This window comes from Neltuma alba, unplaced genomic scaffold (genome assembly GCF_004799145.2).
Source record: "Neltuma alba isolate B1F8T4 unplaced genomic scaffold, ASM479914v2 tig00010183_pilon, whole genome shotgun sequence".
Lineage (NCBI taxonomy): Eukaryota > Viridiplantae > Streptophyta > Magnoliopsida > Fabales > Fabaceae > Neltuma > Neltuma alba.
In genome coordinates this window covers 256,050-282,519 of record NW_021635124.1, presented here as the reverse complement: position 1 = coordinate 282,519, position 26,470 = coordinate 256,050, and the positions used below count along the sequence as shown (strand labels likewise).

At 38.5% G+C, this 26,470-nt stretch overlaps 1 protein-coding gene and 1 long non-coding RNA gene across 4 annotated transcripts in view; one reads left to right on the top strand and one right to left on the bottom strand.

Moving 5' to 3' along the window:
- LOC114754696 (uncharacterized) overlaps positions 1 to 8,378 on the top strand; it is an 11,894-nt gene extending 3,516 nt beyond the window's left edge. The window contains exons 2-3 of the long non-coding RNA XR_003741233.1: positions 4,501 to 4,510; positions 8,368 to 8,378. This is a non-coding gene — a long non-coding RNA (uncharacterized LOC114754696). The remainder of the gene's footprint in view (positions 1 to 4,500; positions 4,511 to 8,367) is intronic.
- LOC114754695 (magnesium-chelatase subunit ChlD, chloroplastic) lies at positions 1,002 to 26,470 on the bottom strand. 3 transcript variants are annotated; one of them, XM_028943503.1, is made up of 15 exons: positions 26,092 to 26,468; positions 25,158 to 25,336; positions 24,455 to 24,539; positions 24,003 to 24,319; positions 23,795 to 23,918; positions 23,204 to 23,296; positions 22,189 to 22,284; positions 13,179 to 13,313; positions 12,694 to 12,894; positions 11,231 to 11,386; positions 10,774 to 10,881; positions 2,827 to 2,961; positions 2,160 to 2,318; positions 1,576 to 1,696; positions 1,002 to 1,265 (listed from the first exon to the last, which is right to left on the bottom strand). In XM_028943503.1, exons 1-15 carry the CDS (start codon positions 26,350 to 26,352, stop codon positions 1,180 to 1,182), a joined length of 2,256 nt encoding a protein of 751 aa, XP_028799336.1. In that variant the 5' UTR covers positions 26,353 to 26,468; the 3' UTR covers positions 1,002 to 1,179. The 3 variants fall into 3 exon arrangements, 2 of the variants coding, with proteins under 2 accessions (XP_028799336.1, XP_028799337.1); XM_028943504.1 differs by lacking the exon at positions 22,189 to 22,284 and having other exon boundaries at positions 26,092 to 26,469; XR_003741232.1 differs by lacking the exon at positions 1,002 to 1,265 and having other exon boundaries at positions 2,160 to 2,293; positions 26,092 to 26,470.

The window sequence follows — 26,470 nt, the reverse complement described above, 5'->3', positions numbered from 1 at the left end:
ACTTTGGAGCCTCAACTATCACACGTTTTCTCTCTTTCCCTTCTCGATGCGGATTAATGTGGTGCCCGCATTTTGTGTTTTATGAGGGCAATTTGGTCATTGCATTTAACATAAAAATCCCAATTTGGTCTAAAATGATCAAAACGAGATTTCCCTTATTCAGATGATGTTTTTGGGATTATAAAGTTTACCTGTCATTTTTGTCATTTTCCCAATAATATTTATAAGTTGTAGGGTTAATTTTATTCTATAACTATGAAAATGTAAAAGAAAATTTCAATTTAATTTATAGGAATTTATAATTTAATTTGAAAATTTTAAAAAAATTGACAATATTAAAAAAGAATTTGAAAATATCTTGGATTGACAAAATTTAACTTGCCATCCACTATGCTCATTAATCAGCTGATAATTTGTATATTCTCTCATTTATCTTTTATGTAATTTAGATTTGATATGGTTGGCAAAATTTATTTAGTTTTGATATGATTAGAGGTCTAGAGTTTAAATTTCAGATGTTTGATTCTAACAGCCCTATATTTTACTCAATATGTACACAACGATATCCTCGATCATGAGACAAGCAAGTTCTTTCTGTCTTTTTTTTTTTTTAATGGGGTCAACCTCGGGACAAATTTATTTGATAAGAGTTTAGTACTCATCCAGAGCTATTAGAGATTAAATTCGTTGTCCAACCCTATATGTGCAGCTATGTGAAATGGTTGTGTTTTTCCTGTCGCTTGCGGGTTCATGTCTTGATGCCTGTGGTATTTTCAATCAATAATCTAGTGCGGTTGTCACATTGTAAATGGTTGTCAATGGCTGTGGTTGCACAGCATGCTTTATAAATTTGCTGTTCTCTAAATTAGGACTTAACCTCAAAGAAAGGTCAAATTCAAACCTCATAAATTGGGGGGGGGGGGGGATACAGTAGAAGAGCCATTCTTGATTGGTATTCTCGAAATCTAACTTGGTAACACCAACCCAGAGAGAGAGAGAACGGGAGGGAAAAAGAAGCTTTAAGAAGCATAATATGTACAGTAGATTGGGCATAGCAGAACTCGGCATTATAATATGCTTCCTTCCTACAAAAGTGAACACAGATTTTCGCAACATCTACACTAGGATTATGTGAGGGAAAAATTGAGCCTGCACTAGGCACATTATTTTCAGGAATTTTTATGAATTCTTCAAGGCTAATAAAGCATCCTTTGTTGTTGCTGAGATAACAGCATCCGAAGCATTTGGCAAATAATAATACTTCCCTGCAGTAATAAGAATTTGATAAATGTCACTGTTTTCCTTGAATCAGTGTAACTTGACAGGTATATAAAGGCAAAACCCTTTTTTGATTCTCAAAAGATAGTATCATCAATAGTTCGATGCTTCACAATCTTTTTGCTTCAATATGACAAAACCCTTTATGATTTGGTCCCAACTATGGAGATTTCTCCTAATCTCAAATAATATAGTTTAAAAAAAAAATTCTAACCAATGTGATATCCAATTGACAATGGCAGCATATTTCAAGAATGAACAGATATTTTGTTTCAAACGATGTTTTATTACACAAACCTTGTGCTACTCTCGCAATCTCCTTGGCAAAACCTGTTGAGACAAACTTATTTTCTGTGTCGATGACTAGCAGTGACATTCCAGCTTTATATATCTTACCAGCCACCTCAAGGATTTCATCCTTCAATGAAGCAAACAATCAGTTCACAATGAAGATATGATTTAGACCTAAAGAGGTACACAGATTTCAGAATAAGCTACAGATTGGATAGTTTAAGAGTTCATTGAACATTTTACATATAAAATTATGCACAGAAATATCGCAAAATGTTTGGTTTTATAAGAATCAAGGAAACAGGAAATAGTCCAACGATTTACGTCAAACTAGTTGTTCATCCTCTATTGAGTATATGGGACAACTGGGGGTTGACACGATTAATGTGATTCCAATAATCGGAAAGGGAAATAGCAGTCTTAAACCTGCATAGTGAGCAGAATAAAATGATTGCTTAAAACATTTTAGATGTCAGTAAATTTCCCTCGGGAAAATAAATTTAAAAAGATTCTAGATATACAATGACAGTTGGGAAGCCTAAAGGACTTGCCATTGGCTACAAGTATCCAATTATAGAGGTGAACAGTACCTTCAATTCCTGAGCTGAAGGTCTAGGAGCATCAGCATCAGAAGCTTCAGGGTTAGTTGACCTTTTTAATGATATATTGGCTCTACCATCAGTTATCGCAACAATCATCACACGTCCAACGTCACCACTTTTCTCTGCATTTAAACCGACCCGGACAGCCTGATTTAGTTATTAAACATAGTTAGCTTAAGAATTTCAATTAACCATTATGATAAACTCTACATCCAGATATCATTTAGAGGCAATAGTCCATATCCGACAAAGCACACAAATGTAAGGTGGGCAGGTATTAAATTCAAAAAACATTATACTCTACAAAACACTACGTGACCAAAAATGAAACTTCCAACTCCTTTCTCTTCTACAAAAGACACGGCCATTCTTTCACATAGCTGCAAAAGTTTTCCATTACAGGCTCATTTGGAATAGCTTATAAGTAGCTTCTCAATTGTAATTTACGTAATACGAGGTAAATATATGACAAGAGTTGTCTCACCTTACGTGAAACATGCTTATAAATGATTTCAATCGTGATGGCAAATAGGGCCACAATGCAATTAGAAGCTGTTAACATTACTGACAAACAGTTTTAGATTGAAACACATAAGTTCAACTCCTTGTCTTTAAAATAGATGACTGTTCTAAGAAAGAGAAACAATCTGCTTACCGTGGTAAGACCATGAGCCAGGGGTGACCCTCCACCACAAGGAAGTCTCTCAAGACGTTTCCTTGCCATTGCAATTGATCTAGAAGGAGGCAGAAGAACTTCTGCAGAGTCCCCCCGGAAGGGAATAATAGACACCTGCTCAACATTACCAGTAATTATTGAAAGTGAAATTATTATTTCATCATAAGGGATTACCTACAATCAGAAACATTACATTTTTATTTGCGATATGGCACATCATCAATTGAGCCCTTGTGAATATAAATACATTATTAAGAAAACCAATTCTCATCCACAAAGGGCGCAAAAAAACCAAAAGCCAAAATAGAAGAAAACCCCATTCTCTTTTCTCAGAAAAATTCAGGTAATAAAAATTTGCCATTGTACATGCTCTGGTTGTAAATAAAGATGGCTATGCAACCCCTGAAGATTATCAAGTACCTAGGTTTACAAATCTGACCAAGAAATGAATAATTATACATTCTTGAGATCTCATTATAACAGAAATAAAGTGGAATCAGCTCAACATTATTTGGCCTACTTGCACCTGTCCATGAGTCACTCACTAATTTTGTTATCCAAATTATAGAACATACAAATTACCTTGTATATCACATGAGTTGATAACTAATTTCTCATTATTGCCGTCACTATTTCAATCTAACAGAGTTAGGTAGGAGCCTATGAATCGCAGCAGAAGGATTTTAGGCTTGAAAAATGGGCAAAGCGAGGCCCAAACTACCTTGTGCTAAGAATTCTTCACTACTTGATCATACAAGTTTAGATTCTATTCAACTTCGATTTATACTTATTAAGGATCATAAACAAATTTCTTATAATCTGATAGCTGTCACTATATCCTTCATGTTATCTTCGTTCTCTTAAGGCATTCATGATGTTATGTAGCTCTCCAACTATAGGGCAGCTTAGTTCCCCCTTGGTCCTAGAGATCCCTTGCTGCAACTAAATTCCTTAACATGTATAATGAACTATAACTAGTATTGAGAAATGAGACAACCAGAAACCAGTATTCAATTGTAAATTCCAGAAAGGGGTAGGGGTGGGCGTCAGGGGGGCGGGGGCAATTTCTATAGCATTTTAACTAGAATAGAACAGTTCCATAGACTCGTCAAACATCTCCCAGAAGAAACCAAAAGGGTGGACAGGCAAATACAAATGCTCCCACAATATGAGGCGTAAATTTCACAAGGCATATATTGTTATATAATCATAAATATTGGGCTAGAGTGATATTACTAACTCTATGAGCCACAGGGATTTATTAAATAAAGTCTTACTAAGTCCATAAGGCCTCAAGGTTAGTTAGGTAATTAGCCTTAGGATTAGTTAGTTAGTACATTACATGGCTGGCACCTATATATATTAGTCAGAAAGCTTAATGTTGTTATTGACTAATGATTGATGAATGATATCTAGGAAATTCTTCTCTCTCCCATGTCCGCGACTCTACATTGTCCCTTCTCTCTTCTCCTACTCCCTTCCTCTATTCTCTAAGACATCTACAGCATTGTATCTGTGGTATCTAGAGCCAGTTTTTCCTTGGCTCTTATGCCCACAATCGGTTCACAGTCCAGCGGTTTGAAGATGTCCAAAGCTTCGAATGATCGCTTGCAAGCCATTGAGGTAGAATTACAAGAACTACGTTAATTAAAGGTTTTACACGGTGCCGTTAAAGCTTTGACGACTCAACCTGCCAACCTCCAGCAAGATTGTGAATCTAGTACGCAACAAGGGTAGACATGAGGATCATCCTCACTATGAATGCCCAAGAACAGGTGACCAAGACTATCACCCACCCACGCGATTCACCAAAATGGATTTTCCCCATCTTCAACACAGCGATGTCATCAAGTGGTTTGCCAAATATGAGTGTTGCTTCCAACTTGATGAAACTCCAGAAGAATGGAAGGTTACCATTGCTAGCTTGCACTTGGACAACAAAGCCTATGTATGGCACTTGACGATGGAAGAAGGCTTCGAGAGTGAGCTATTGACTTGGCCAGAGTATCATGTCGTGATCAAGAAATGCTTCAGTGCAGTCTCTGAAGAACTTATGGCCAAATTAAAACGTTTAAAACAAATGAGCTCCTTGGACGACTACAACAACGCCTTCGATAACTTTTTCTACAAGCTACAGCTTCCAGTGACATGTGATTTAAGCCTTTGTTGAAGGTCTGCGACTCGACAGGTGAGAATCTTGCAACCCCAGACCATAGCTGAAGCATGAAGTAAAGCGAAGATACACAAGGTGAATTTACGCCACAACACAGAGTGGAAGCCAGCTTCCAAGAAGCCTTCTTGGGATGTGGCTGCATCAGGGGACAGGTAGTGGTCCTCGAAAGCTTCCTCTTTTATTAATGGGTCACTCTCTAATGGGCCCATGATTACTCCTTCAGCCCAAAACCATCCTGCAGTGTTCACAAAGGAGTACATCTCGAAACAAACTCAACACTCACAGAAAATGACCCCTGAAGAGGTCGACAAACATTGTGCTCAAGGTCTCTATTTTTATTGTCACCAAAAATTTACAAAAAGACATAATTGTCCCCAAAGGCAGAAACTTGAGCTACATTTGATGGAACTGGAACCTGATGGAGAAGAAGGCGTTGCTGAAGAAGAGATTGTGGGAACTTCAGAAGAAGACTCTAAGTGTTTGCAGATTTTTCTACATGCCATTCAAGGCACTGAGAGTCTTTCTGCCATGAGACTGCAAGGTTAAGTGGGTAAGCGTCCTATTTAGATCTTAATCGATGATAGAGCAACTCACGATTATCCTGACTTGCAACTAGCCAGGAAACTGGGATGGAAGGGTGGTCTAACCTTTATAGCAAAAGTTGGTGTAGCTGGAAGGAGTAGGTTGAAGGTTTATGGTTAGTGGAGAAACTTCAAATGGAGTATGAAACGTAAGGAATTTGAACAGGATCTAAGGATAATGGGCATTAAAACATATGACATTGTTCTAGGGATCAAATGGTTGAAGGGGATAGTTCATCATGCTTCATGGGACTATGACAACATGGCTATGACCTTTTGGTACAAGGATGACTTGTGTACCCTACAACCCACTTGTCAAGAAAATTGTCAATTGGGTGAATACATTAGACAACTAATTAGAAGAAGACAGCCAGCTCCTCCTATTGCAAGCTTTTGAAGGAGGAGGGGATCAAGTCTTAAAATTGCTGCATGATGAGAAGAATGATGCCAGGAATGGTGTGAGACAGTTATTAAAGGAGTTTAGGGATGTGTTTCCTGAACCTAAACCACTTCCACCATTAAGGGAAGGTCATAACCACCTTATGATTTTACAAGAAGGGTCTAACCCAGTTAATCTAAGGTCGTATTAGTACCTGGCTATCCAAAAAGACAAAATAGAAAGGCAAGTAAATGAGCTTCTGAAAAATGGAGTTATTTAAGAAAGTGCTTCTCCATTTGCCTCTCCAATATTCCTAGTAAAGAAGAAAGATGGCTCATAGAGAATGTGCATTGATTTTTGTGAGCTCAATAAGAGAACTGTCAAGAATACATGTCCTACTCCTTTAGTGGAAGAATTGTTGGATGAGCTTAAGGAGGCTAGATGGTATACAAAATTAGATTTGAGAGCAGGGGAACACCAAATTCAAATGGAGCCTAATGACACTTACAACACAGCTTTTAAGACTCATTTTGTTGGAAATTGTGCCCTAGGGACTAATCATTGTGCTATGAACATTGTTGATTTATGAATTTCTTAATTATGTTATTATATTATTTGCATGTTTACTGTGATGACTATCCTTAGATAACTCATGATTTTATCCTAAATGTCCTTGGTCGGTCATCTATATGGGAGCAGAGATGAAATAAGACCAGTATGACTTTGAAGATGTATGAGATATAAATCAAAGTCATAGGCACATGTAAGAGTACAAAGTGTTGGACCGACCCGCTATGAGAGAGCTGCATGGGTTAAGTCATAAACTTCTCTCATATACAAACCATGTCACTATACCATTTGACCTGAGATCATCATCGATTCCTATATGAGAAACGCTCAGTTTTAACCTAGTCAAAAGTCACTTTTGACCGAGTGATCATAAAGACTATGTTCAGGCTTAGTGGTTTTTCATATGGAGGAATGTGAATGGTCAAGATGGAATTTGTCCCTCACATTCGTGGAGAGATATTACTGGGCCCCTCGATGAGTGAGTCTGAGAAATGTATGGCCATACTGTAATGGAAAGGTAGTTCCATTTCTATACTCAGACTACTCAGGGATCGAGAAAGTAACGGTCAGGAATAGAAGGATGACGTTCTCCATGCCTCATACATGACCAAAATGTCGTGTGACAAAAGGGACGTGATATGGTTGTCTGAAAGGTTCATCGTTCATCGATCCTCATATGATTTGGGTAGTCGTGATGTCTTGCTAGAGACCGCTTATGACTGTGAGTCATTATAGTAAATGGCCCACTGCCAACTTCATATGGGCCTATAGGGTCGCACACAAAATAGCCCAACACGAGCTATGATGTCCAGATTCATTGAATCTAAGATATGTCCAGATTTAATGAATAATCTAGGGTGGATGTATATATATATAAATTCACGTATATATATATTATATGATATAAGAGATATTTATAAGATTTGATTTATAAGAATAAATTAAATCTATATCATTTTTTAATTGATAAGGTATAATATCTCAAATTTGATTTATTAGAATAAATCAAATATAATTCCGTCATATACAAACCGTATTTATTTAATTGATTTCTTATCAGATTACGCAATATATGATAATGTATTAATTTCGGAATTAATTTAGGATTAATTCTGAAATCCAATGTCCTTCATAAGACCGATAGCATCTTATATATTTGATATGAGGAGCTAGGGTTTCGTGTGGATGAGTGCAAAAGGTTTGCAAATAGGAAACGGCCAAAAGAGAGACGGTGAGGATGGATTCTCAAAAACCTTAGAAGGACAAGAGGCACTAGCACGTCGTTCGTGATTGAAAGCTGTTCGTGTGGATACCGGTAGAGGAAGCCGATCTGAGTTGTCGACTTCTCACGTTGAAACGGAGAGCATAGGCATCCCGAACGTCGGAATCCCCGAGCCACCAACGATTTGAATACCGCAGGTAGCACCTCTTACCACTTGACTTAAACACAATCGGTAGATCCGGGCAAGAAATTGAAAAATTTTAAAGTTATTTTTCGCTGCGTGTCTTTTAATTCCTTACATGTTTCGGTCACTATATGAATGGCTAGTGATGCCCTTTGGGCTCACCGTAACTTTATAGGCATGAACAGCATTTTCAGAAATTTTTTAAGAAAATTTGTGCTGGTCTTTTTTGATAACATTTTGGTTTACAGTTCCAGCATCTATCTTCAACTCCAACACTTGCGGAAGGTGTCACAAATATTAAGGGAGGACCACTATTTTGTTAAGGAGAACAAATGTACCTTTGCTGCAACTCAAGTGGAGTATTTGGGTGACATTATCAAAGAGGGAGGGGTCTCTACAGACCCTAAGAAGATCAAGGCAGTGCTGTATTGGCCTGAACCACAGTTAGTTAAGCAACTCCAAGCCTTTTTGGGGCTGGCTGGATATTATAGAAGGTTTATTACGGGTTATAGTGAGTTGGTGAGGCCCCTAACCAATTTATTAAAGAAGCACAACTTTAAATAGACACCTGAAACAACTACCACCTTCAAGAAATTAAAGGAAACATTAGTGGCAGCACCTGTTCTTACTCTTCAGATTTTCCAAAGGCTTTTGTAGTGGAAACTGATGCTTGTGGTACATGGATTGGTGCAGTCTTGATGCAAGGAGGACAACCACTTGCATTTTTCAGCAAAGCTTTGGCTCCTAGACACCAAAATCTCTCAATCTATGAAAAGGACTTACTAGCGGCAGTGCAAGCAGTAGAACATTGGCATCAATAACTGGAAGGAAGGCTTTTTGTTATTAGAATGGACCAGCAAAGTTTGAAATATTTGCTGGACCAGAAGTTGAAAACCTCTTTTCAAATGCATTGGGTGTCTAAATTGATGGAGTACAACTATGAGATCCACTATAAGAAGGGGAACAACAATAATGTTGCTGATGCTCTCTCTAGAATGCCTAAGATGGAACTTTTCCAAATTACATTGTCTACCTATTCTGATCAGCTTTTGCAAGATATTAAAGCAAGTTGGGAAGAAGATCCTACTTTAAATAAGGCCGTTATTAACCTCCAACAACAAGGTACAGCGGCCAAATTCTCTTATGAAGGAGAATTATTGAGGAAAAATGGCACTGGTGGTGGGAAATAACACAGCTGTTAAGACTAAAATTCTAGAATGCCTTCACTCAAAACTTATCAAAGGGTCAAGACACTTTTTTGGTGGAAGAATTTGTTTGAAGAGGTCAAGAAATTTATTAAGCATTGTGACACACGCAAGGTGTAAATATGATACAGCAGCCTATCCGAGGTTATTGCAGCCTCTTCCTATTCCTAGCAAGGTTTGGGAGAGTATAACTATGGATTTTATTAAGGGATTGCCAAGATCTAATGGGAAGGATACTATTTGGGCGATGACAGATAGATTAAGCAAGTATGCTGATTTTTTCCCCCCTTATCTCACCCATTTTCAGCTTCAAGTTTGGCTCAACACTTTTTAGATTACGTGTATAGGTTGCATGGTGCTCCTGTTGAGGTTGTTAAGTGACCGTGATCCCTTGTTTGTTAGTAACTTTCGACAAGAGTTCTTAAAAACTTTGGAGTGGACCAAAAGCTTACTTCTTCATACCATCCACAATCTGATGGGCAATCAGAGGTATTAAATAGGTGCTTAGAAACCTATTTGAGATGTATGTGGTGGGAAAAACCAAAGGAACAGAGCAAATGGCTATCTTTGGCTGAATGGTGATACAATACTACTTATCATTCTTCTACTAAAGTAACTCCCTATGAGCTTCTCTATGGAGAAAAACCTCCTTTACATGTGCCTTATTTACCAGGAAGTGCAGCTGTGAGAGCTTTAGACAGGTCTTTTACAGCAAGGGAGGAGGCTTTATTAATTGCCTAACATCATTTGCATCATGCTGTGAACCTTATGAAGCAAAAGGCGGATGCCCACAGAACAGATAAGGAATTTCAAGGGGGGCAGTGGGTTTTCCTAAAGTTACAGTCCTATAAACAGATTTTCCTAGCCTCCAGGAGCTCACGAAAATTGGCCCCAAGATTTTTTGGTCCTTATAGGGTGCTGCAAAGAATTGGTCCTGTGGAGTATATGTTGGAATTACCTCCAAATTCTAGGATACACTCTACTTTTCATCTCTCCCTACTTAAATTGTATGCTCATCCTAATGTGAAACAGCGCCATCCTCCTCTAGACTGGCCAGAACCACCTCCTACTCGTGAGCCAGAAATAATATTGAACAAGAGAATTGGTAGGAAGGGAAGAATTGTTACAGAAGTATTGGTACAGTGGAAGCTAGTAGGGTTCTGCTATATCAACTACAGGCACAGTTTCCCTCTTTCCTGATTCAAGACCCTTGAAGCCAAGGGCAGTTTTTTTTTTTTTTTTTTTTGGGGGGGGGGGGGGGGTTGGATATTGTTATATAATCATAAATATTGGGCTAGGAGTGTTATTACTAACTCTATGAGCCACAGGGATTTGTTAAATAAAGGCTTACTAAGTCCACAAGGCCTTAAGGGTGGTTGGGTAACTAGCCTTAGGATTAGTTAGTTAACAGTCAGATCGCCTAATGTTGTTATTGACTGATGATTAATGAATGATATCCAGGAAATCCTTTTCTCTCTCATGTCTCTGACTCTGGATTCTCCCTTCTCTTTTCTTCTGCTCCCTTCCTCTATTCTCTAAGACTTCTACGGCATTGTATCATATATAATTATAGATATTCCTCAGATACTGAATAAATGGGTGGCCTAATCACCTGATCTCTGCTTGTATAGCTTTCTGCCAGTAACTTAAGTGCGGCACCTTTGGCATTCTGCATCCTGTTCAATGCCATGCTTCCACTTGCGTCAACCACAAATATAACCTGAGATTATTGATATTTCAATTCAAAGACACTGGCATATAAACACAAACAACATAGCTAATAGGAAACATAAAAACAATCTGAATTTTGAAGAATAAATCAAATTTGAGGTTCAATTTGTATTCTGGGCCAACGTCATCAAGTACTAAGAACTCCATCGTTAGGTTGTTAGCTCTGGTTGGATACTGTCATCGTAATACAAATATTATTGTCAAAACTGGTTCCATGGAAAAGAAAATTATATTGACCCAGTTACTCCTAACAATTTGCAGATCAGTGACATCAGTAATGTGCTGTTTTCAGATTGATGAATTTCCAAATAAAGTAATGATTGAGAGCGCATGCATACCAAAGCTCCTGCTTTTCGTGCCATTCTCTTTGCTCTCATATCAGTTTTCTCAACAAATACTTTCCTACTATTTTGGGAGTCCCTCGCCCTCCGTAACTTCTGATATGGTGCAGCTGCTCTAAGGGTAGCATCAACTGCTAATCTCTTTACAGGGCCCTGCAAAAAATGATGGTACTTGGATACAGTAGCAAGTAGAATTTGTACTTGTATTTGAAACAAACTTTTTTATACAGAGACCTAACTTATCACTCAGGGATGTGAATATAATCAAATTGAAGTATAATGGTTAATGAAGGAAATAAGTACAAACTAATCAAGAAATTTAACTCTGGATTGGAGATATAGGGAGAGCAAAGGCTAGGAAGAAGGGGAAAGGAAAATTAAAAATGAATATATATATATATAATATAAAAACACTTAATGACAATGTGTATAAAAAACTAAAAAAGAATGCCAAGTAGTTAGTCTGATACTACAAACACAAACTTTGAACGCGCTACAGATAACTATTTCCTTAGCCTCATTCTTAATAGAACTTCATAGGCAAGTCTTTCTTACCCTCTGAGAATTTTGTGAAATCTTAATCCATATGAACATTTCAGCCTGTCATAATTGCAAGGGCTTTTATGGTAAAGTATATATTATTTTCTGCTAGAACCTGTAGGATATCCAATGTGTATCTCACTCAATCAATCTATATGCAAGATAGTTCAGGTGGCTGACTGAGTAAACCAAAGATCCCATTCAGATTACCTTTTTCTTCTTACTATTTCATTAGACGGTCATCAAGTCTCTTTGAATGGAACATTGTTGCATAACGATAGAAGGAATAAAGAAAATTGGGAAACAGGAAGAAGAAGAATGAAATAAGAGAAGAAGAGTGAACACAGAAGTGAGGGAGAGAGACGGGAGAGCCAGAGAAAATAGGGGACCACTGTCCGTTAGCCAAATCATATTACATTTAGCCCCTAATCCCTTTATTTATAGCCATTGGCTACCTAACTAACCTGACTACTCTTGTATCTTTTACAAATCAGAAACCACGTGGTAAAGGAAACAATGAAGCAAAAGTTAGTCATAACCAAGAGTGGTAAAGAAACTAAACATATCATGGATGAATTGAGGATGGCGTCAACATTGTGGGCTCCCAAACTCTGTATATTTATTACTAACACAAATATAATTTACTTTACTTTTGTCTGTGCCACGAGGAATTATTTCACAACTTAAAAGATTTTTCTAAATTTCTAATACCTCTAAATAGGCCAAGTTTTTTCAAGATTTTTCTAAATTTTTAATAACTCCAAATAGGCCAAGTTTTTTCAACCTACACCCTACTAATTTCTTAATATTTCATAACGTGAGTATATGACTGAATGGTACTTGTCACGATTTAGAAGCCAATGAGACATACTTGAGCTTATATCTAAAAATATTTACATGTGAGAAGTACCACTACCAACCTTTGGAAGCATTGGCTTAATGTATCGACCTCTATCCTCTGAAAATATGACATTTTTTGCTCTTCCAGCCCTCCCACGTCGTCTCTGTGCTTGTTGGGCAAAAAAGAGAAGTTTTTCATCCGCCAAGCCCCCTTCCGCATCAAAGATAAACTCCTCAGGAATTTGCTCTTGCTGCTGTTCATTCTCTTCATCATTTTCATCCTGTTTGGAGAAAATAGACCAAAATTAAAAAGGCATAGAGATTATAATAGATGTGAAAGCATCATTTTCATGAGGAAAAAAGAGATTTCTTAGAAACCAAAATATGTTATAAACACATTCATATGCACACATTCCTTTTGAAATACAGGAGATACAGTGGACTTGACATAACCAACATTTGGAGTTAAAGGTGAACTATACTATGCATTGACAACAACGGTTCCATACCAAAGAGGAAATTACAGTCAATATGAACATTAACTTGAAATAAAATACAGTTGAACCTCTTGTTCTTCCTCTTCATTCTGCTCCTCCCCAGATTCCTGGTTTTGTGGAGGAGGAGGAGGGGGAGGCGGCTGATTTTGTTGCTCTGGAGGGTTCTCATTAAGAATTGAACGAGGCAGAATTACCAGCTCTACCTGTATCAGAAAATATATGATGCACAAATAATCAGATAGGATGTTTATCAACAAATGATGAACAAAAATGTAGCTTATATTTTATGATCAATAAGATTTTGCAGAGGAAGACTGGTGCTAATAATTTGATTTTTCATTATGAAGAAACTAATCTGATAATGGAACTTAGCACTTGTTTCTGAAATTCAATTCAATCCACGATCCCAAGATATTAGACACTATCTAGAGAAGCACAATTGCTAAGAACTTTTCGTTTGCAAACCTATAAATGGAGCCCTTCATTTTGCTTTAGATGAAATTTATGAACAATTTTTTTTTTTGGGGGGGGGGGGGGGAACCAATGCTCCTTGTCTTGGTATCATGGTGATAAATCCAATCATGGAATACAGAACATTACAGTGGACTCAGTGACATTCAAAGTTAGGTCAACCCATGATTCTATTATATGCATTATCTAGGACACGAACAACTAATTAATACTTTTATACAAATGCAAAAAGGACCGTTCAGCTGTTGTTCTTTACACAGAAAGTTGAATAAAAGAACACCTTAGAATTTTCATTTTTCTATAAGAATTAGATCATATAAATATATATGTATCATGTATCAATTTAAAGCATAAAAGTATTATCGGCCCAATGAAGGAAAGAAATCAGATAAAATGAAGATGTAAAAGGATTAAAGAATAAAATAAATTCTAAAGTATTTATCAAGAGGTTTGAGTTTTTCATGCAACGTCCATAAATAGTACAAGTGGAGACCATAAACAGCTTAGCAAGTACCAAAGAACATTCTCTATAGCCTTACCCTAAAACTTATTGAGATGCAGTGAGCACAAATAGCCATTTTAATGTGGTAATAAGTCCCTGCAATTTGGTCTTTGACTTTACATTCACTTTCTTTTCTTTTTTTTTGGGTCCAGGACGGGCGTCCTCTTATCTTGATGGGGAGTCAGGAGCATTAATCCTTTACAGTTAGGATTGATTATTGTTGGTCAATACATAGAAGGCTGATTAATTGAAAACCCTACAAACTAATGTCTTAGTCCCTTTCGTCAGTCTGCCTTAAACCATTTTTTAGCATCACCACTTATGTTTTAGATAATTAATTTCATTGGAAATCACGTTTAACTCATGACTAGTGTTAAAAACCAAACCAAACCAGTCAGATAATTGATAAACTAGTCACAAGTCCATCCGAAATAATAGCCAAACTACAGAAATATTGAATTGGTGTTGAACCAGTAAAACCGATGGGTCAATTGGCTGAACAGATCATGTATTTTATATATATATATATATATATATATATTATTCATTATAAACTATGATTTATGCATATCTATACCTAATAAGCATTGGAAAAAGAAAAAATGAGCAAATAGGCAAGACATATGCGTGTGCGTGCACACACATGTATTCTAAGATTATAAATTAAAAACAACATACAATATTGAAACCTTGCATCATATAATTATGTATTTTAAATTTTAAAAACATGACAAATTCACTCAATTTTTAAATTATAATTTTACTTCTTATTTTTCCTCACTTTATTTTCTTTTACTTTTAACATATTTTTATTGTTTTCTTTTATTTTTATTATTTATAATAGTTGGTATATATTTAAAAATACATTAATTTAATTAGGACTTATTCAACTACGGTCAAACATTGAACCTTTACTCAATGCCTTGAGCAGTTTGTTCTTCAGTATCTAGCACATGACCATTCTCGGGCTTTACTATCTTCCCCATTTTGAGGCATTAATTCCTTTATTTGTTTGTATTGGTGACCATGCTTTCATGAGCTTAATCTTGTGTTTTGTTGCAAGTCTTTCTCCTGCTCCTTTTCTTTTGTCAGCTGTTCTAGAGCTGGTTTCACTATCTTTCTAGTCTTATTGTCTGCTTTGTTGCATTAAGTTAGGAGGCTAAAAGACTTGCTTTATTGTACCCCATTCTATTGTATAAACTAGGATAAAGCCCAGGAACTCACTAGTCTGATATTTTTATCCAAATTGCACAAGGTATTTGTAGTTAATATGAAAATAATTATTTTCCCTCATTAATAGGCAGATTTTAGGGGATTAGAGTAGATTTAAATCTTCCTGCTATCTCTCCCTATCCCGAATATCTCTCTCTGTATAATCACATCCAAATCTCCTAGATACACCTTAGTCGTATACAAATTCTGTATAACGCCTACAAAATAAAGCAATCAAATTATAAAGTTCATTAAACTTCTAGATGGTGTCAAAGCCCTATTGGTTCTGACCTAATAATTCTCCAAATTCATATTTGCCCGTTCTGTTCCCATACTCGAACGAGTCAACAATGATGGAATCTCTAAAGTCATCCTCCACGTCACACCCATCTAATGTTGCACTTCCTTCAAGTTTGACTGCTAGCAATGACCTATCACCAATCATGATCGTCTCTGAGAAACTTACTGTTACCAGAAAGAGAGAAAAAGGACAAAGTATATTCATTCGACAATTTGAGACTGAGTATGGGTACAGCATATAATCCCCTTTTTCCCGGCCACGTCATCCACACACTCTCTTTCCTCTAACTAACTCACAGGCAGTGCACACCTGAATAGTATTATTTACCGTAGTACCCTCTATAGGAATTAACATATATCAAATACTCCCCCCCTTAGAGAAGATCCTTGTCCACAAGGATGGTGTTGGAAGGAGGTGCCGAGGTGTCAAAGTCTGGGAATTGTTGCTGGATAGCAGAGAGATCTTCCCATGTAGCGTCCTCTGGTTGAGAATATTTCCAGCGCACCAGAACTTGCGTGACAGGAAGGTTATGCCTCTTGACGATTTTCCTCCCTAAGAGCTCCTCAGGTTCCAACATGAAGTGACCATCAGCATCCATTGGAGGAAGGGATGGAGCTAAAGTACCAGAAGGCCCCACATGTTTCTTAAGAAGGGAGACATGAAATACCGGATGCACCCTAGTCTCTGGTGGTAAATTCAATTCATAAGCAACATTCCCTATTCTCTTCAGAACCTTAAATGGTCCAAAATAGCGAGTAGCAAGTTTATGAAGAGAAGAGTTGTTCAGCAATTTCTTCTAAAGGGGTGTAACTTGAGATAAACCATATCTCCCACAGAAAAATGGCATTCAGTTCTGTGTTTATTAGCCTGCTGTATCATTCTATGTTGTGCCTTGAGCAAATGCTGTTTGAGAAGTTGTAGAACCAGCTCACGTGACAAACAAGTTCGATCAACCAACTCATTGGAAGAGTCGCCAGCTATGTAAGGTAAATGCACAGGAGGTGCCACCCCATAAACGGCTTCAAAAGGAGACATACCAATTGCAGAATGATATGTAGTGTTGTACCATAATTCAGCTAAAGGAAGCCATTTGACCCACTGTTTGGGAAAATCGCCAATCATACAACGAAGATAACACTCCAAGCAACGATTGAGGACTTCTGTTTGCCCATCCATTTGAGGATGATATGCAGAAGAATAGTGGAGTTTAACTCCATACAGTTTAAAAAGTTCCTTCCAGAATTTCCCACAAAAAATAGGATCCCCGTCCGAAACAATAGATTTTGGGAACCCATGTAATTTAACAATATTATCCATGAATACCCGGGCCACATCTACTGCTGTGAAGGGATGTTTAAGAGCTACGAAATGGGCTGCCTTAGAGAGCCGGTCCACTACCACCAATATAACAGTTTTAGAGTAAGATTTTGGAAGGCCCCCAATGAAATCCATGGATAATTCAGACCAGATGTGATCAGGGATAGGAAGAGGTTGAAGAAGTCCCGGGGAGGCTATCAATTCTAGTTTGAAACGCTGACACACAGTACATGCACGAACAAAATTACGGACGTCCTTCTCCATTCCTTTCCAATAGAAAAAAGAAGCAAGTCTTTTGAAGGTAGGATGAATGCCAGAATGCCCCCCAATGCTGTCAGCATGAAAAAATTGCAACAATTGAGTCCTAAGCTCACAATCAGACCCCACAACCAGTTTGCCATTGCGCTTAAGTAACTGATGCTGCCAAGTATACTTCGAATGAGTTGCTGGATCTTGTTCCAGTGTTTTAATCAAGTTCTGTAACTTATCATCAGTCAACCAGGAGTCACGGACTCTTTCATAGAGAGGAGAAACAGGAATAGACAAGGCCAAGCAGGAACCCTCGGAGCGTCGAGAGAGGGCATCTGCAGCTACATTGTCACTGCCCTTCCTATATACTATCTCATAGTGCAAGCCCCATAATTTATGGAGCCATTTAAATTGCTCCTGGCTAAGATCCCGCTGCTCCAGTAGATGTTTCAAGGGCAAGTGATCGGTCTTAATAGTGAATTTGCGTCCCCATAAATAGGACCTCCATTGTTTAACAGCAAATATAATTGCAAGGATTTCTCGCTCATAAGCTGAAAGGGGTTTCTTGTTGGAAGGAAGAGCCTTGCTAGCATAAGCCAAAGGGTGGCCATTTTGTGAGAGGATAGCACCTAACCCATAACCTGAGGCATCTGTTTCAATGACAAAAGTATCATCAAAATTGGGTAAAGCAAGGACCGGAGGGGACATCATAGCCTTCTTAAGAGTGTGGAAAGCCTGATTAGCAACCTCTGACCAGGCAAATTTCTCATTTTTCTTCAACAGTTCAGTTAAGGGCCTACAAATGGACCCGTAGTGTCTAATAAAACGCCTATAGTATCCTGTAAGCCCAAGGAAGCCACGTAACTCTCGAATAGAAGTAGGCACTGGCCATGAAGAAATGGCATCCAGCTTACGTGGATCAGCTTGAACACCCTGGGCAGAAATAAGATGACCCAAATAGTGAATTTGCGTGGCAGCAAAGGTGCACTTAGATGATTTAGCGAATAGTTTATGTTGTCGCAAGGTCAGTAGAGTGATTTCCAAGTGCTGTAAGTGAGTGGTCCAATCCTTGCTATACACTAGTATGTCATCAAAGAAAACCAGTATGAACTTGCGCAAGTAGACTTTGAAAACAGAATTCATGAGCCCCTGAAAAGTGGCCGGAGCATTAGTCAACCCAAAAGGCATGACCAAAAATTCATAAAGCCCCTCATGAGTCCTAAAAGCAGTTTTTGGAATATCCTCCTCCCTCATTCGTATCTGATGATACCCAGCCCTTAAATCCAATTTAGAAAAATAGGCAGCCCCTGTCAACTCATCTAATAATTCATCAATAATAGGGATGGGAAATTTATTCTTTACTGTAGCCTCATTCAGTTTCCTGTAATCAACACAGAATCTCCATGTTCCCTCCTTCTTTTGCACCAATACTACTGGGGCTGCAAAAGCACTAGAGCTCTCTCGGATAATGCCATTTTCTAGCATTTGTTGAATCTGATTCTCAATCTCAGTTTTCTGAATGGGTCCGTACCTATAAGGTCGACAACTAATTGGTCTGTCAATGACAAGTGGAATAGAATGATCGAATTTACGGGAAGGAGGCAAGCAATTAGGCTCTTCAAAGACATCAGCAAAATTATCTAAAAGCTGTTGTAGAGCCGACTGTTGCTCTGCAGAGAGTGGAGAGGCTGAATCTAATCCAACTTGCAATTGAGATGGAATATGTATAAGGTAGAGATGGCTGGCCACAACCATTTCCTTAATAGTCATAACTTCTGTTGTCATCTTCTGTTCTGTAGACCCAAGACCTCGTAAGGTAAGTAGTTGACCATTCCATTTGAATTCAAATAATTTTAACTCCATATCCATTGAAAAACGGCCCAAAGTCCTCAGCCACTGAGTTCCCAAAATAGCATCATAACCCCCAATTTTCATCACTAGAAAATCAGAGGTGAAGGACGAACCCCCCATCTCCCAATTCAAATCAGTACATTGTTTAGTGAGGCAAACCTGTCGAGAATCAGCCACGGTGAGTCTGACAGCAGGGCGTTCTTGAATTCTAAGCTTAAGCCGTTTAGCAACAGATGCGTCAACTATATTGTGGGTGCTGCCAGTGTCGATGAGTATAATGATCTGCTGATTTTTTATGCGACCCAGCAATTTCACTGTGGAAGTGTTCTCTCGGCCTTCAATAGCATTAATCGTGCCATCAGCTTCACCTTGTGCATCGCCGATTGCGTCTTCAAAATGGTCCTCGTCTTCATCAATAATGAGAGTAAAAACATGGGAGTCCTTGCAGCGGTGGGTGCTAGTGTAACGCTCAGGGCACCAGTAACATAGCCCTTTGCGTCGCCGATCGTCCATTTCTTTCTTCGAGAGCTGTCTGTCTGGTGGGCTTAGTGTGGGACGCAGCCGATGAATATGGTGCCGGAGAAGAGGCATTGAGCGAGGTCGAAGTGTTGGGTCTAATGGTCAACTGGGCCGAAGGTGGGCCTGCCGCTGAGCCCAACGCTGGAGGAGGACGCGAGCCAACTTCTCCGAAGCGTGCAGCTAATCCCGTCGGCGGAAGAGATGACTTGCGATCACGGCTCAGGGCGTTAGCATGTAGAGCACGGATGGACGCTTCTTGCAGTCGCGCAGAACTCATCGCACTGGCTAAGGTGGGAGGCTCAAAATTAAGAACGAACTGATGAATATCAGGACGTAACCCGCCGATGAATAGTTTAATGGCGATTTCCTCTGGAATATCAACTTCAGATAACAACTCATCAAATTTCTTTTCATATTCAGCGACGAGACCATCAGCTTGTTGAAGCTTTTTAAGAGCAATGAGAGGATGCTCTTCCAGCACGTCCGTAAACTTAAGCTCCATTTGCTTAAAGTAGTCATCCCAGCGGACTTCCGAGAACGAACGGTGGCGCATAAACGTTTGATGCCAACGCAGAGCATGGCCCTCCAGGTGGATGCTTAGAAGACGGAGTCGGTGTTCTAGAGGTGTGGCATCAACTTCGAAGAACTGGAGACAGCGATATGCCCACCCCTTAAAATCAGTACCGTCGAATTTCGGAAACTCCACACGACTCTGTTTAGTGGGAACCGAATAAGAAGAAGCAGAGGCTTGCAGTTCGTGGAAGGAGCCGAAGTTGGTAACACGAGGGGGAGTAATGGGGTGGGAGCTTCGGTCAGGACCGTTAGGATCAGCTGAAGGTTGTTTACCCGAGGAGCACAGGGACGAAATCTTCGTGGACATCTCCTTAATGAGGTCCTTGAGACGAGACGTTGTCTGCTCCAGGCGAGAAGTAGTGAGGCGGAGGTCGTCGATCGACTGGGAGTTGTGATCCAGGCGAGTCGACACTGAGGCAATGGAAGCTTGGTGCAACTCCAGACGGTGTTCTAGATCGCCAATGCGTTCTGAAGATCGCGTGTCCGGCGGTGGCGATATTGGCCGGACAAGAAGCTCTGATACCTTATTGTTACCAAAAAGAGAGAAAAAGGACAAAGTATATTCATTCGACAATTTGAGACTGAGTATGGGTACAGCATATAATCCCCTTTTTCCCGGCCACGTCATCCACACACTCTCTTTCCTCTAACTAACTCACAGGCAGTGCACACCTGAATAGTATTATTTACCGTAGTACCCTCTATAGGAATTAACATATATCACTTACAGGTAGCAACTATCGGGAACAGGCTCAGGCGGTACGCTTGGCCGTTAGCAAGCATAGGAAGCTGGGTTATCTTACCAGTGCATCGAAAGCTCCATCTGACCCCACATCCCCTACTACGACTAAGTGCGTCAGGGAAAACTCCATGGTGTCCTCTTAGTTGATCAACGCCATGTCTCCACATCTCAAACAGAGCTCCACTACGAAGGATATTTGGGAAGTTGTACGAGACTCTTACGCTGATGGTGAAGACCTCTCTCGTCTATATGCTCTTAAAACCAAAATTTGGACTATTAAACAAGGTGCTCGGAGTGTGGCCTTTGGTAAGAACTAGACTTGTGGTCTTCTTCTATTGATGCTGCACTTTACCATCAAGGTGTTGAAAAAGAACGTGTCTTAGTTTCTTGCGGGTGTTAGTCCAAAGTTCGATGATGTTCGCAGCCACATCTTGCGTCGCCCATCCCTTCCTTCTACCCGTGAAGCTTTCTCCGACATTTGGAGGGAGGCAACTCCTCACCAGGTGATGTTACCTAATCCTACTCCTTCTATTTCCAGTATAGCATAGCAAAACCAAGCACATTGATGTTGACCAACACTTCATTCGTGAAAAAGTGGAAGATGGGATTATATGCTTATCCTACATAACCTCAAAACAGCAACTAGCAGACATCCTCCCCAAAGGGCTACTAAAAGATCTTTTTGAAATTTTCATAAGCAAGTGAACATAATTAGTATCTATGACCCAACTTGAGGGGAAGTGTAGTTAATATGAAAATAATTATTTTCCCTCATTAATAGGCAGATTTTGGGGAATTAGAGTAGATTTAAATCTTCCTATTATCTCTCCCTATCCCGAATATCTCTCTCTGTATAATCATATCCAAATCTCCTGGATACAACTCAGATATGTATAAATTCTGTACAGTACATATGAAATAAAGCAATCCGATTATGAAGTTTATTAAACTTCTAGAGTATTATAACCAAACCATGGGCAAACTCTCTTCCATTCAATTCAACCAAGTGGAAGGTATAACTCGTGACAGCCATTAAGACCAGAATGCTCCCTTGAGCATGAGTCAATATTTTACTATTTCACCATCTCAATCTCAATCACCCATTCTTCTCACAATCCCATTCCTTTAGTCATTATGAGATACTAACTAAAGTGACTCTTAGAATTGTCATTTCATTAGGCCATAAAATCCCTAATTCTAATTTTGCAACCAAGATAATCCCTATTGTGTCTATAAATACCAATGTAGTCTGCCTCATTGAACACAATAGAAGAATTCTGATTACTTTGTCTCGGTATCAAAGCATTGAACCAAACTGCAGGATATAAAATTTGAACATACAGCTTTTTTCAGGTCCTCGATGTTAACTTGTTCACGTCCCTCTAAAGCAGCCAAGCACTTTGCAACACGGGCAGCATATAGCTCAGCTCTGTGTCCCTGTAGTCCAAACATAAGTTCAACTGTACGTGAAAGAAATCCACAGAATAAGGCTTTCAAGCTGGCTTGGTCCCTACTAATGCAATGATAAATCACTTGTTACGTATCCTGAATATAGAATATGGATAATGACTAAACAAACAGGTCATAATCTTTTAAGCAGTAAATCAAACTTTCCTTGGTATCATCCTTCTTAAATTACACGTTACAACAGCAGGTCACTAACTTCTGTCTTTGTTATGCTGCCTAGTTTCCATTTAGTGCTCCATCTGCCTCACTCCTCTCCAACTACAGGTTTACCGTTTATGTTATGTGGCAGGCATGAATGTTATGACATTATATATGTATTTCTATATAATTTGCTCAAAGAACCGCCCCGTTAAAGATGCAAAACATAGGACGCATTCTATTCATGCATATACATCATAAAGAGGGGAAGAGGGCATATCTGGAAATGGCATCTTTTCTCACATTGAATATTCTTGCCCAAGAACACTATGCATGAGAAGACGTCTGTTGGGATCCCAAAATTACAAGTGTTTCAAACAAGGGTGTCTCATCCTATACTTAGATGAAGTTTAAATTTCAGAATTACTACTGCAACTAAAACTTGGGAGGACTTTTACATCTGCATAAGTACACAATAATGAAGCATTGGTCAGTTTAATTATCTTTTTTTAATGCAAAGCATTTGTGAGTTTAATAACTTGATAAAACGGAGTAGAACTAGTTTTGCCACAGTTAAAAAGAATAATAAGAGAACAACAAAATGCATGCAATATATTTTAGATTTTAATAGCAGCTATAACTTGAGGTTCTCTGCAGCGGCAGATCATGTGCATCAGAATAAAAGAATCAGTACATATACATGCATGCACAAGTGCACAATGAAATTTATGCAAAGTTGTAGGGTAATAACCTGGCAACCACCTCGTAGAGCTTCCATAACAAGGTACTTTAATTGGTCTCTCCCAATAGTAACATCCTTTAGATACTCTCTAGCCAAAATGATCTGCACCATGAAATATTAACCAAATGAAACGTTTATCAGGTTATTCTGTCCAGCAAGGCTATAACTGAACATAAAATACACCTCAGAAACATCTGAAACAAGAGAAAGCAAGAGAGGAAAAGAATGCACACAGGACTTAGGTTGAAGCACACTTTGCTTGTGGTCCACTACTCTATTACATACAAGATGAGAGGAACAAATTAACAATTTCAGATTTGGATCCCAGCATGCAATATTTATCAAACTCCCTACTATATCATATCCAAGATGAGAGAATCAAATTAACAATTTCAGATTTGGGTCCCAGCATGCAATATTTATCAATGTCATTATGACCTTCCCCATTTGCCTAGTGCACTACTTCTGTCATGCCATATACAAGTGAAAATCTCTCCTACTTGGGTAGACAAGAACTCTAAAGGGTGTTTACACCTAATAATGAAAACAGATAAGTCCTAACTTTCTTCTCTTCATTTTACCTCCCAAAGGAAGAGGTACCTGAGTTTTTGCATTTTCTGTTTCTTCTTCTACCATTTTAAATATCTCATTACTGTTTTCCTGAAACTGTGTAGCAATCCCAACAGCTGCAACACGGTCTTCAAAGCTCATTGGAAGACTTGCACTGCAGAGAGGTTCACAATTTCGAATAAGAAAGATAATCAATTATTTTATAACTCATTATATTAGCAAGACATAAGGCCATTACTTCAAGTTAATTGCAATGCGATCTAGTAAATGTTCCCGCACATCACCCTCTTCTGGGTTGTAAGTGGCAATCAAAAGTGGCCTGCACGGGTGTCGGAAACTTACTCCCTCTCTTTCAACAGCATTAACTCCTTCAGTCAATGCATTGAGGAGCAAATTACTAATACCCTCGTCCAAAAGATTAATTTCATCAACGTATAAAACACCTCTATGAGCTTCTGCCAACAGGCCAGGTTGGAAAACGGTTGTTCCTGTTTTCACAGACTCCTCAACATCAACTGATCCAATGAGTCTGTCTTCTGTGACTCCAAGAGGAATCTGCAGCATGAATGAATCATGGATTTCATTTTAGGAAAAGAAGAATTTCATTAGTGATAAGAACAAGAAGAAAAGTCTTTGAATTTTTATCTATTATTTGCAATTGCAGTGGAAGGCTTCTTCCCAGAATAGTACCTGAACAAAGGGAGACTTGACAATCTGAGTTTTAATATTACCAGCAGAATCATATTCCACACGTTGAGAAAGTCCATTTTCCCATCTACAATTAGTAACCTCTTCATTAGCATCACATGCTTTCTAAACAATTTTTTGGTAACTTGGAAAATAAAAAAATGTTAGATTTACACAAAAAGTTAAAAATAGATTGAAAAAAAAAAACAAATTGAATTGCCAGTCAGGTCACGTATGCTTTAATCTCACCCAAAACTAAAAATTCTATCAAGATTTTCCAAAATACTCAGTCAGTATTGAATTGTCCACCCTAAACAAGTCATTGAGGTTCTTTCTGGCCACAATATCAACCTTTCTGAGGCCGATTTGAAACACATTAATTTTCAAGAAAGGATTGCAGGAGAATCAGCTTGGATTGCAAGCTGGGTTTCTATCTTGGAACTAACTTATTTGGGAGTCTCTTTGGGTAGGCAGGGCCATATCAGCTGCTTCATCTTTTTACGACCTTGGACTACAAAAGACTATGAAAAGACTTGAGAAATGGAAACTGATTAGCTTCCTCTAAGTGGGAAAGTCAATTTTTAACAAGTGCCCTTGTATAATAAGATGGAGAATATATGTAGGATTTCATGCAATGGAGATTTGAACAACTCTCCTTGGATTTCTCTCTCTCTCTCTCAAGATGTATGTACACCAGCGGTCTTACTCTTCTGGGTAGGATGGATCTGCATTTGCTATTGATCCAGCTACTACTTCAATGGGCGGTAGTATTGCGTGCAATCCACGTGCCATTACAGTTTTGGCAGTTCCTCGCCTTCCTGATATGGCAATACCTCCAATCCCACGGTCAATGGCTCCAAGCAAAAGAGCAGTCTTTATAGCATCCTGCAAACTTATTGGAATTAGTAGATTTCATTCTTCAAGAAAATAATAATTGATGTCAAAGAGAAGACAGGAATAGCACAATACTTATGTATTGATAATTAAACTTGAATTTATAACAAAAAATAATTAAACTCAAATATCATGCTTATATCATATCAATGTTTGATAGATTAATCATGTTTATTAGAAGTTATAAGGATTTTAGGTGTGATGAAAATAACAAACAGGGAAAAAAAGAAAAAACAATCCAATATCTGAATAATTACCACTAAAACTTTTTTCTCCCCCCGCCCCCAACTATTATTTCCTACAAAAAAATTTTTTTTTTTTGGGGAAAATCATACAGCTAGATACCATTTGATGCACCATGTATCTCTTAAAAAAATACAACTTATAAGAGTATGAGATTCAAGCGGTCGAGTAACAAAACGACTAAAGGGAAATAACATAACAAGTGAGAGCAGGAAAAGCTGTTAGTTGAAGAGTAACAGATTCAATGAGAGTTCTTAGGAAATTAGAGCCAGCAGAAAGTAGGAGGATACTATATAGATGTATTATGATCAATGTACTAGTGGATTGAAATAATAGACACTTTAGACAATTTCTTGATACCAAGGAACTCTTAAAAAGAACGCGTTTTATTAGAATCAATAAGCATAAACTATTTTCCCGAATAAAACATGCAAATTATGAACCGACACTTACAAAAAAAATTTCAAGTAAGCACACAACAGATAAAGAATCAAATCTAATACTTGGCCCACAACAGCAGCGAGGGGGAAGTACTGTTTTCCATAAGTGCTATCTGGCTTCTCAGAGGTCATTACAGCTCCATTACCAGATTCAACAACTGAATTCGACAAAGCATTGATGAATGACGAATGTTTTCTATTTCGTTTAGGTCTGAGAGGAGCAAAACATGAAGAGAAATTCGGATGCGCTCTAAATGTGACAAGCAGAGAAAAGGATTGAAGGTGAGGGAAGTTCACACAAGTCGAAGTGAAAGTGAAAGCCATTTCAGGGTCAGAGGACCATGGGAGGGTCAGGTTCTTCTTTTCTTATCCGTTGCTGGATTTCAAAGATCAGCAAGGAACATTGTCGCCTACTCGGCTCCCAAATTCTCACATATTGCTG